General features: G+C 32.4%; 1 protein-coding gene across 1 annotated transcript; it reads left to right on the plus strand.

Moving 5' to 3' along the window:
- Positions 1-2629: 2629 nt before the first annotated feature.
- LOC145074440 (beta-glucosidase 18-like) lies at positions 2630-5166 on the plus strand. Its single transcript, XM_079020813.1, has 11 exons — positions 2630-2836; positions 2913-2979; positions 3058-3116; positions 3224-3374; positions 3440-3527; positions 3602-3854; positions 3940-4055; positions 4151-4403; positions 4487-4589; positions 4664-4772; positions 4851-5166. Exons 1-11 carry the CDS (start codon positions 2660-2662, stop codon positions 5074-5076), a joined length of 1602 nt encoding a protein of 533 aa, XP_078876939.1. The 5' UTR covers positions 2630-2659; the 3' UTR covers positions 5077-5166.
- Positions 5167-12499: the final 7333 nt, after the last annotated feature.

Here is a 12499-nt window from a genome sequence, read left to right on the forward strand (position 1 = left end):
ATAACTAGTCTGAAAGTTACACTTTAACCCCCGATTTCCTAAATTTATAACATTTAACTCCTTGTGCTAACGCTCTGATAAGTTATTACGGATTTAGGCTTAAACAAAAATATAAAATACATCTCAGGGTTTTAGGGTTTATTATTAATTAATTAATTAATTAATTAATTTTATTTAAATGGGATGTTACACCTAACAAGGCTAATCAAATAACGTAAATCTTGTTTAAGGCACTAAAGACAACATTATTTAATAAAAAATCGATAATTATAAGGTAAACTCCACCTATAAGCAAATATTAGCAACGATAATATGTGTCTTACTTCTTGCAATCTTATGACCCTATAAATGGAGAAAGAACACAAAGCAAACACAAGGCAAGTCTATCACTCTAACTTGTACACTTGTTATTATCATGACCTAATAGTTTTAACTTAAGCAGAGCCGACCCATGGGGTGTTCAACATGTCCCAATGAACAGGGCCCGCCAAACAAAAGGGCCCAAATTTTATTAACATATGTCTTAGAGTATGTTCAATTTAGCCCAAATCTATTTAGGTTAAACAAATTGTGTGGAGGACGCCGGACGCTTCACACTCACCTACCCACTTCGAGCAGGAAATCAAAAAAATCAAGGAAAAAACGCTTCAGTTTCTATGTTCTTGGATTCCGGCTCATGCACAGGGCGATATTGATGGCTAGTAATGTTAATCGTCCACATTCAAGAAACAGTCTCATTCTTAGCTTTCTGTTTAAAATCAACAGATGACGAAGCAAACCAGAAGCTTGCCTTTGATTTCTTTTACAATGTTACTTTTTCCTCTCCAAAAAAATCACTTAATTTCACTCGTGGTTTAGAAAATCAGAAGGCATAATGTATAAAAAGTCTTGTAATTTCTGATTTTTTTTTTATATTTAAAATCACGTCTTACTTTTTCTGTGTTTATAAGCAATCAATCAAACAAGCTTCCTCTTAGTTTCACTCGTGGTTTAGAAAATCAGAAGGCATAATGTATAAAAAGTCTTGTAATTTCTGATTTTTTTTTTTAATATATATTTCTAATGTAATATTATTGTTTTGCAAATTGCAATATCTAATGTTTTGAAATTTGAAACACATAAAGTTTACAAATCAATAAAGGTCTTTTTTTACAAGTTACAAAAATTTTGAAGGTAAAGTTTCTTTTTTCTTTTCTGGTTTGTTATTTTTTTTTCTTTTTCGTTTATATATATTATTTCTAATAAAATTTTTATTTTTATAGGTTTACAGAGGACAAAGGTGTTAAGAGGAAGAAGTGTTGTACTTGGAGAAGTGTTGTACTTTTCTTAGTTTTTACATCAGTTTTGGAGTTAAGTGCCAAAAATAAAATATAGTTATAATTCTTTTGCAATATTTGATATTTTGTATTTTAAAAAATACAAGGTTTTACAAATCAGAAAGCTCTTTTTTTCAAATATCAGAGTTTATGAAGGTAATTTTTTGATTTGTGATTTATTTCTTTTTCGTTTAGATATATTATTTCTAATAAAAAATTTGGTTTCTACGGGTTTATAAAGGGCAAAGGCGTTAAAAGGGTAGAATTGTTAATATTTTTCTTTGTTTGTACATCAGTTTTGAAGAGCCACTGAGGAAATCTAGTTATAATTGTTTTTCTTTACTTTTTAGATTTTAAGTTTTAAAGCCTATTTTTTTGTTAAATTGCACAGGATGAACTTAAGCATCAGAGAGTAGCGGCATGAACTCTCCCAGTGATACTCATAACCCTTCTTGTCTTACTATTTTCAATATGTTATTGACTACTCTCCGATTCTACCAATGTTATACTGTCACGAGCAACACCAAAGGTCTACTCAGTTCGGACAATGTAGCGTCACAACTCACAAAACATAGAAAATAAGTCCCAATGGACTTCTATCTTCCCAAATTGGTTTTTATGTAACTAAAGTTTTCGATCTAATTTTTAATTAATGTATTTTAATATTATAAAACATAAATTTCTAATTTTGTAATGTTTTAGTACACTAATTTACATAGTTCATTAACCTACTTCTCATTTTGCAATTGTTGATCTCTTTTTAGTTGACAAGTGAGAGAGGATAACATAGTATGTATTTAAACATTTTTTTCTTATTCAATTTTTGTTTTGTGTTTCTAATTTCATTAAACCTATCTCTTCCTTTCTTGCATTTCAATCTAATTTTTTCTTACCCAACCTATCAAAATCTTGGATGACTGATAGGTTCTGCTAACCATGCATGGGGTTGCGTGGTGTTGTCAAACACCGTATTAAAAACAAATGAATAAATAAAATGACAGAAAAAAGAATAAGAGAGAGAAAAGTCGTAAGGGTGAAAATGACATAACTGACCTCCCGTGACTTGCACATAGGGGGTGTTAACAGAAGTGGTAAACGATTCTTAGAGGAAGTGATGAACCGTGCTCATTTAATTTGATCGAACGACCACCTTTGCAAGAATATTAAACTTTTGTACTAAAGGTGCTATAGTTGGCTAACGCCGAGGGCCAACAATATAATTTACTAAAGATATTAGGATATTATTCATGTTTGATTGTCTGGTGATTCGCTGGCAAGCGATTGGTCATTAATACTTAATAGATATATTTGGAAAAAAAAAACGATTGTCTCCATGTTCAATTATGAAACTCAAATTATCCGCCACTTTTTTCTTCTTTTTCATATCTGCAAGTACTCCAATTCTTCAAGTATCCAACAATGGCGTTGGAGGATTCAAATTGGAAGAAAATGAATCACATGTCAAAAGATCGGACTTTCCATCCGGGTTTCTGTTCGGAGCAGCCACTTCTGCTTACCAAGTCTATATCCCCAACTTTCTCTCCTTTTTCCAGCGCAAATCATACGAATATATCACTTAATGGATTGATTTTGCAGGTCGAAGGAGCCTATCTTTCAGATGGTAAATCATTAAGCAACTGGGATGTATTTTGTCATTCCGTAGGTTAGTATCATGGATTCTCTAATTCTTATTGTTTATACTCCGAATAAGTTTGGATTTTTAAATAATGAATTCTCTTAGGTTGTGGAGAAAATGAAGAGAACGGAGATATTGCAGATGATCATTATCATTTATTCTTGGTACGACTACTTTTCATCATCTACCCAATCCATAGACTTTTAGTCTCAAAAACAGTTTCATAATCTTAATTCAAAGTTCAATTATTATATATTTTTCTATAATACAGAAAGACATCGAGATGATGCATTCCCTTGGTCTAAAAGCATACAGATTTTCAATTTCATGGGCTAGAATTCTTCCAAGAGGAAAGTTTGGTGAAGTTAATCCAGCTGGCATCATGTTCTACAACAAAATCATAGACAACCTGATCCTCAAAGGTATCACCAAGTCTCAATTTCATGATTCGTTTAATAATTCATAAATCTTTATTAGAATAATACAGGAATCGAGCCGTTTGTGACGCTTTTCCATGAAGATTTTCCTCAAGAACTCGAAGAAAGATACCGGTCTTGGCTCAATCCTCAAATGCAGTACGTCTAAAACTTCATTTTAATCATAAGTTTCATTAGATTTTTAGTGTTTTTATAATTATATATGATGTCAGGGAAGACTTTGTACATTTAGCAGAAATATGTTTCAATTATTTTGGAGATCGAGTGAAGTATTGGATCACAATCAATGAACCAAGATTATTCACAGATTTTGCTTATGAAACGGGAATATTTCCACCAGCTCGATGTTCAGAGCCTTTTGGCAAATGTCTTAATGGAGATTCTGACGTGGAGCCTATCATTGTTATGCACAATTTATTATTGGCCCATGGAAAGGCAGCCAAGCTATATCATGAAAATTTCCAGGCAATTAATATATTAACTTTCTAGTTATATTTCATTTTTAAACTTTTACCTCTCTTAAATTACCTAAATTTACTTATATGTGCAGCCTACACAAAATGGATTAATTGGTCTCGTTGCACATTGTGACATGTTCGAACCACTAACGAATAGCAAGTTAGATCGTGAAGCTGCGAAAAGAGCGTTTGCTTTCAATGCTGGCTGGTAATGGTTAATATTCATGAACATATATTAATCAAAAACATGAGAAAAAAAGATATGATTGTGGTTTTGAACTTTAAACTGTTATTGTTAAATAGGGTACTTGATCCTTCGATATTTGGAGACTACCCCGAAGAAATGTGTGAATACCTTGGAAATCAATTACCAGTTTTCTCCCTTGAAGAAAAGAATTTCATGAAGAATAGTATTGATTTTATTGGCATCAACCATTACACGACTGTATATACTAAGGATTGTATGGATTCTAGTTGCACTGCAACTGGAGTCCGTGCAATCCGAGGTTTTCTAGACACTGTTGGAGAGCGTAAAGGCGTGTTAATCGGTGAACTTGTACGAAATTGTGTTCTTATTATGATTACTTTTTTTTTTTTTTAGTTGCTAATAATGATGGTTTTCATTTGTTTCACAAAAAGACAGGATTAGAAGGAATATATGTTGTTCCTAGAGGCATGGAGGAAATTGTTGACCATATCAAGATTCGGTATAATAATAAACCCATGTTTATTACTGAAAATGGTCAGTGTGATGTTTTTTAAATGGATTATAAATATGTTATTAGATTTGTCAATACTTTTTGAGTTTTTTTACAGGGTATTCTTCACCGGATGTATATGAGGAACAAGTTAATGAAATTTTAAATGATGTGAAACGAGTTGATTTTCACTCAAAATACATTGCTTCCTTAATCAAGTCCATAAGGTTTGTTCTACAAACTTTGTATATTTCGAAAGCAGCCCATTTGAATTTAATATTGAAATTTGTTGTTTTGATTGATAGAAAGGGGGCAGATGTACGTGGATATTTTGTGTGGTCATTGATGGATAGCTATGAATGGTTGGTAGGTTATAATTTGAGGTATGGATTATACTACGTTGACCGTCAAACGTTCAAACGGATACCAAAACTTTCGGCAAGATGGTACAAGAGTTTCTTAACAAATAATAGTAATATTTTGATAAGGAAGCCTCAAGATAGAAAAGTTTATTTCAAAAGGATGTCATAAACGATCTTATGCATGGAATTTGTATGTTGCGTCATAGATCTTAACCCACCTAAATTTTCAAATAATATATTTGAAAGATGATTCTCAGTATATTTCATAACTATATATGTAATTAATTATTTATTCCATTGATTCAGTTTTTCATAAACATACATATATACTTAATTTGGTTTATTAAAATAATATTATATATAAGCGTTATAAAAATCACAACTAGGTCCTGATTAATTTCTGATTAATCTCCAAACGCTACACAGCCGATTAAAAAACACCTACCAATTAAATTATGTCTACACAATGAGCGAATCAGTATAAAACGATAAAATTTTAACACTTTTGAAAAAGTTCTATCAAAGCAGAAACAATTTGATGAATGATAAATTTGTATTAATCATATTAACACATTTTGTCATCATATTAATTGTATTTACGAACATTGTTACGATATTAGTCATATTTAATTTGTTAAAATTCAACGAATTAATAATTTAGGGTTCTCAATTAATCTTCGCCTAATGATTAGTCACTAAATCTTAGTCGACCAACTAGCTAACATTAAACGTTTACTACAACCTTCATATATATATATATATATATATATATATATATATATATATATATATATATATATATATATATATATATATATAGGACTAGGTTATTATGTGGATGAAGAACTATTGTGCGGACGTGTGGACAATGTTATTCTATGATAAATACTAAAAGAAAACGTTATTTAGTAATGTGAATACGTTCAACCTCGCATAATTATTGTTATTTTCATGTAATGTCAATAATTTTTATTCATTTTTGTTCTCACACATCGTTTTTCAATCATTTTCATTCTTATAGAATACGACTCAATTAATATCCTGACAACATTCTAACATAATTAGAATAATGATAAAAAAAATCTATAATAACCTTATATACGATTTAATTAGTGGGCATGCGTGATAATGACAATAGTTATGTAAGATTGAACGTATTTAAATTATTAAACAACACATTTTCTTTGTCATTCTCATAGAATAGCACTGTCCACACGTCCGCACAATAGATGTCAATCCACATTTGAACCTATATATATATATATATATATATATATATATATATATATATATATATATATATATATATATATATATCACACCCCCAAACCAAGGGTGGCGGAAACGTCCGGGGGTGGAGGACTTCATGTATAATATCACAAAAAGAGTATAATAGTGTTCAAAGTAAACACAACCAACATAAATATAATTGAAAAGGTTACACCATAGTATAAGTTTACATGTTTCTAAATCAATTACATTATGTTGACAAAAATGAAATGTTTGACGCCTTAGCGTCTCATCCTCAAAAGCAGCTGATTACCTGATTTACTGATTTCCTTATAATACAAGTAGTTTTGAAAGTGTGTCAACAATTAAGTTTGTGAGTTCATAAGTTTTTGAATGAAACGTTGAACTCCTTTCTTTGTAAAAGTATTGTTTACTCCAGAAAAATCCAATATTTTCCTTTTAAAATGTATTGTAGCCTTAAATGTCAAAGACCAAATGTACTAGTGTTTTTCCATACAAATAGTAGTATATGCAAGTTTAAATCGACATAAACTCGTGTAAGTGGTAGAAAACCCCGTAAATCATATGTTTTATTAATACCCCGTGTGAGTTATTATAACCATGTTATGACCTAGTCGGCCTTGTATACGACGTTCTTCGGGCATCGGAATGTTAATGACACTTGTCACCCCTGGCCTGCTTGTCGAGCTGTTGCAACCAGCTTGGGTGCGGGTTTGTCAGACTCAATATAGATCTATACACAACTATCGCGCTCTTCCTACAAGAGACTCTGGTTACAATTACAGGACTTTTAATACGCTACTTTAAAAGTAACGTGAAGCGAACGTCTCACAAATTTATTCATTAACAAATTTACGTAAAGTGAACTGAAAACCCCTTTTTTTAGAAAAGAACCCTTTCGTGGTGTGGTGTAAATGAAACATAAACTATACCTATTAGAGTTTATCAAAATGTTTGTAACGTATAGCAAACCTTTTCTGTGTAAGCAGAATGTATAGCAAAACATAACTATATCTATTATGCTTCATTTTGTATTATTTGTAATGATAAAGGACTCTTACAGTTTAGCAAATATTTTCTGTTATATAATTATATCACAACAAAAAACACATGTAAAATATGAAGTCATCAAGATTAACACCTTGCTCAACATCTTACAAGGTGTTATGAAAGTTGCAAATTGTTAAACTCGTTTTTTTTAACATTTCTGCACTGATTTAGAAAAATCACAGAAAAATAACACTAAGTCAAAAATTGAATCTGTAAACTCTGAGAGTTTAGAAAATGTGTCTAGTTCATAAATTTTCTTATGATTTTTAAAAGTCTCTAACTGGTGTAAAAACGTTCATATTCACAGACTGGTCCGAATTCGTAGCTATAATGATAGACAGTTTTGTAAAAATCACCATCAATTGTAGAAAAGTCATCTGAATATGTGCAAGTAGTCATTTTAAAAGTATAAACCTGAACTATTTGCATCTAGTACAATTTTGAAAACAAAAATATTGAAGGTGTCCAAAACAGTCCATGAATGGAACTAAACTTTCCTGTGGAAAGCTGATGTTTGTGTTTTGTTAAGTTTTTAGTATTTTAACTTGTATTCTCCTCCTAAAACTTGAAGAAAATATGAAAATGTGGGGGTATGAACTCACCTTGTGTGGTTCTCTGATATGAATATCGAAGGAAAGGAGTTTCCAAGTCATGAACATTTAGAGGATGCTTGAAGGCTTGAAGATTTAGGAACAAATATGTCGATATTTGTGTAAGAATTCCATGATTTTAGTGAAGTAGCATAGAATGTTTATGTATAGGAAGGAAAAACTTACTAGCAACAGGGGAAAAACTTGTTACTCCTAGAGGAACTCGAATTTTGTTTTTAGAGAGAAGTATATGAGGGTGTAAAAAGTGTGTCTTGTGAGGAGGGGAGTGGGGTTTTATATAGAGGAGAGTGAGGGATTAGAGTGAGTTGATGGAGAGATCTGGTAGAGGTATGGGCAGATCTCGATTTGACTAAATTAAGGTGGAAATAGTGACATGCAGTGGTCATGGAAGGTTGCTTGTGTCATAGTTTTATGGAGAAGTCAACACTCCACCTCAATATCTCTTCCAATAGATTTCATTCTTAGACTAAGATCTTCTCCCAAAAGTGACTAAAATATGATTATATAGGGTCTCATATGCAAAAATACGAGTTTGGGTGAAAATCCCGCGTTAAAATCACGAAAAACGAGCTCAAAATGAAGTCGGGGTCGAAAACCAGGAAATAGGTGCGAAGCTGCGACGTTCGGTCCTTAAGAACCGAGAGGGAAGGTTCAGTCTGAACTTGCTGACAAGATCCGGAAGTGAAGGAAAAGGCTGGTGCGGAGCGAGCTTCGGGTTCGGTCTTGGTGGTTCGATACACTCGGATTAGCTTCGGCTCGTCAAGGTCTCGGTCTGAAAGGGACCTTCGGCTTCGGTCCTAAGCAGCTGACTTCGGTCCCAATGAGGTGTTTCAGTCTTAGCAGGGTTCGCCTCTAAGATGTTCGCTTCTAAGAGGTTTGTATCTAAGAGGGTTCGTCCCTAAATGGTTGTCTTTAAAATAAACTTCCCGCTTCGAGTGGTTTTCAACTTAATTAAGGGTCCGGATGCCCCGAATGATTATAAAAAGTTGAGGGAGGTTATGAGAGAGATTTGGGCGAGAGAGAGAGAGAGAGAGAGAGAGAGATAGTGTGAGAGAGATTTAGAAAGACTTTAATTGTGACTTTTGTGAGTGTTTAGCCTTGAAATTCAAGGTTCGCAAGACCCGATTATCCTTGTTATGAGTGTTATACGCCCCAAAGGGTACGAACTAATGCTTTACCAAGTAGATTCACCACTTACCCTGATTAGGGTTTAAGAATTCTGAACATACGAACTTTCCAAGTGATAACTTCTTATTAAAATAGCGAGTAGTACAATAGTAACATAATGTAAACCCTAATATACAAGGGTTAGTTGAGTAGACCGGTTTGACTTGTTAACTTTATTTGACTTTGACTTGACTAGAAATCGACGGTTGTAACAATATATATATATATATATATATATATATATATATATATATATATATATATATATATATATATATATGTTGTGAATAATGATATGATGTCACACTGATCAATTTTGTTAGGGTGCAAAGTCACTCTTGGATTTAGTGTTTTATTCTTACCCTCTTGTATGTGTAAATGGGTTGAGTCTTTCCTATAAATAGGAAGTGAGTGACTCCCATTATGTAAGAATGAACATTTTGAAGTGTTAGTCTAGAGAGAGAAATTTGTACAAACTCATTTGTATATCCTTTCTAGATCTAATATGAGCTTACAAAGATTTATTTACTCCTTGTGTTCTTGAGTTTACATGATGATTCACTAGATCTTTTCTAATTCCGCACATGTCATCATAATCAACACTACTACAATTGGTATCAGAGCGGGTGTTCTTGATTGAATCAAGAATTGATCCATGATTGCAATCTTGAATTGGTTATTCTTCATGTTCTTATTGATCTTCTTCCTTTGAGAGTTTTTTGTGTTCTAGAAATCAATTTTTTCTTTGTTTTGATCCATAATTTGATTTTCTCTCTCTGGAATACTTGTTTGTACCAATTTCTCTCACTAGAATTTGGTTCATACTCACTTTCTCACTCTAGATATTTCCTTGATTTTCACTTTCTCTCTCTAGAAAACCCAAGTTCATATCGTTTGATTCAAAAGAAAAGAAGCAATTATGGAGAAATGGATGATACAGAGTAAAGATTTTCAAGGTGAATACACTTTTGAATATCTTCTTTATAGTTTGACTGTTGGATTGAATAGTGAATGTGATATCGTTGTAAATGGAGAAAAGAATGAAGTTGGAGAATTAATTAGTTGTTCAATTTTTCAAACCAAAGATTTGTTTGATCGTTTGGTTATAACATATCAAAAGAGACGAAGAAATAGAAGAGATGGAGAAGTCATAAAAGGAATTCCTCGTGCTGAATGAAAATATGGAAGCAATAAACTTGAATATTATGCAGATTGTCATGAAGCTCGGGAAGGTGTTCTTGATGATGGTCTTGATGTTCAAGAAAAAGGAGTTCAAGTTGATTCTCATGATGAAAAAGTTTTTTTCTCAATTAGAGTTCAAAACGATGATATTTTTTGTTCTTGTGATTCGTTTGAAGGAATGATTCCTTATCGGAAGTCGGTGATCCAAGAAAATCACAAGTATCAAACTTCAAAAGATTTGATGCAAATTCACAAAGTTCAAGTTGTGTAAAGTAGGGTTGTTCATGAAATCAAGTCTTCAAGATGCAAAAAGATGAGAAAGAAAAAGAAGAAAAAGATTAAATGGAATAACAAGCGGGTTTATTCACAAAAATTGTCAAATGTTGTTGTGAAATCTAAATAAATCCATGAAGTAAATTTGGGTTCCAAAGCAACAATCTCCAAATGCTGTATTGAATTTGAAGTCAAAACCCAAAAGTGTTGGTGATTCTTTTGAAGATGTTCTTGGATCGTTGAAGAACACGAAGAACACAAAGAACGAGTTGTACATCTCGCATAATGGGTGGTACAATGTTCAAATTGGAGATTTTCTCATTCCAACAAAAAGAACCAAGATCTTCTAAATTTGATTCGTTTGTTGCAAATGGAACTCGATTCGTCAAAAAGGTATCACAAATTCTTAAATGGATTCCAAAACGTCCATGATTTCGATTCATACGTTGCATTTTTCAAGTTGGATCGATTTGCCTCATTGGATCTAATCCGTTTCAACCTCATTGTTGATCTAATTACTTTTTGTTTAGATCTAGCCCCAAACACAATCCATTATTTTATCTTCATTCAAGTCCAATTGTTGAATTTTCACTGATTCAAATCAATTATTGTTCATGGAATTAATGTATCTGAGCCCAATATACATTCATACGCTATTGAATCGATCCACTAAGCCCTAAATCGTATGAATTGACTCTCAGCATTGACTATTTTTGCAAAATTGAATTTCTTGAAATTTGATTTCAGTTTTCATTCGACGAAGATGATTATCAAAATTATTCTCGGTACTCTCTCACGTTATCATATCAAAATTGAGTGATTAGATTTTTCTTTGGATTAGAAATCAGTCGATCACTTCATTTTCGTTCATCATTTCATCACTCGACTTGTACTCATGCTTTGCTTAGCTGTACCATCGGTTTTTGATTTCAATCGGTTTGTTCTTGAGTTCCAGTTTGACTTCATCAAACGTTTGTTACTCGGAATTGAATTTGATATTTGTATTGGAATCGAAAGTAGAAGGAGTTTGAGTTCGAATCTTCAAGTCAAAATCGGAAATCGAAATTGACTGATTTTATTGTGAGTTGAGTATTCGATGGTCAATGGTTTAGGAACGAAAGTCAAAATTGATTTGGTGTTATTTTTAATCAGTGAATTTCAATGGTAGAATGGGTTGATTGAAGTCGAAATTACATGACAAAATCAATTTTGACTGGAAGTGGGTTTGAAGGTTTCGTTATACGAAAATCAATTTGGACTTCAATTTGCAACAAGCAGATGAAGTGTGGTCGATGGTTTTGAAAAGCGAAAGTTGGAGTCTATAATCAATAGTTGACTTGCAGTGATTTCGAAAGTTTGGAGTTTGGATTCGTTATTGGAACTGTGATTTCAATTAGGGAAGGAATCATGAATGATCATTGAAATGGGAAGTATCAATGGTCAATGGTATATGTTGATGTGCGAAAGTTCTCTGTCTTGGCGATCGAAATTAGTTTCCTAATATCATAGACTTCGTGATTTTGAAATCGATTGGTAAGGAAGCGCTTTGATGTTGTATTTGGATGAATGAACGCGAAGGTCTCAAATTGATGTTTTGATTTGAATGATAAAAGTGAATTCTGGAAATTGGATGGTTCGATTGTCAAAGAACGAAGACTTGTTATTGGATTGTTTTACAGTCGAATGGTTGGAAGTTCGTTTTTGGAATCAATTGCTTGCAAGTTGAAGTTAATGTCGATTTTGGAGTCAAAGTCTGGAACTTGAACTAATGAAATTTTGGAATATGTGGCTTGTATTAACGAAACAAAGCTTTTATAGTCTGGGTTCGTGAATGAAAAAGCTAAGATATTGGTGGATTCGTTTTTGGAGTCGTAATCTGAAATGTCGAAGGCTTGGTAGTTATATGTCGGGAAGGTTTTGATAACGAATGTTTTAATAACGAAGATTAACCAATAAACTAACGATTTTTTTTTCTTACGCGAATGTTTTTGGCTGTTTCGCTAGCTATCTGCTATTTTCATTAGAATAGGGAAGAAGACATATAAGTTTCGAACTTGG

This window comes from Lactuca serriola, chromosome 9 (assembly GCF_051521515.1).
Source record: "Lactuca serriola cultivar US96UC23 chromosome 9, Lser_US96UC23_V15, whole genome shotgun sequence".
Classification (NCBI taxonomy): domain Eukaryota; kingdom Viridiplantae; phylum Streptophyta; class Magnoliopsida; order Asterales; family Asteraceae; genus Lactuca; species Lactuca serriola.

Coding starts and splice junctions, on each gene's coding strand:
- LOC145074440 (XM_079020813.1), top strand. CDS start 2,660: ATGAAACTCAAATTATCCGCCACTTTTTTCTTCTTTTTCATATCTGCA. Junction 2,980..3,057: donor TGTATTTTGTCATTCCGTAG/GTTAGTATCATG, acceptor GAATTCTCTTAG/GTTGTGGAGAAAATGAAGAG. Junction 3,117..3,223: donor ATCATTATCATTTATTCTTG/GTACGACTACTT, acceptor TCTATAATACAG/AAAGACATCGAGATGATGCA.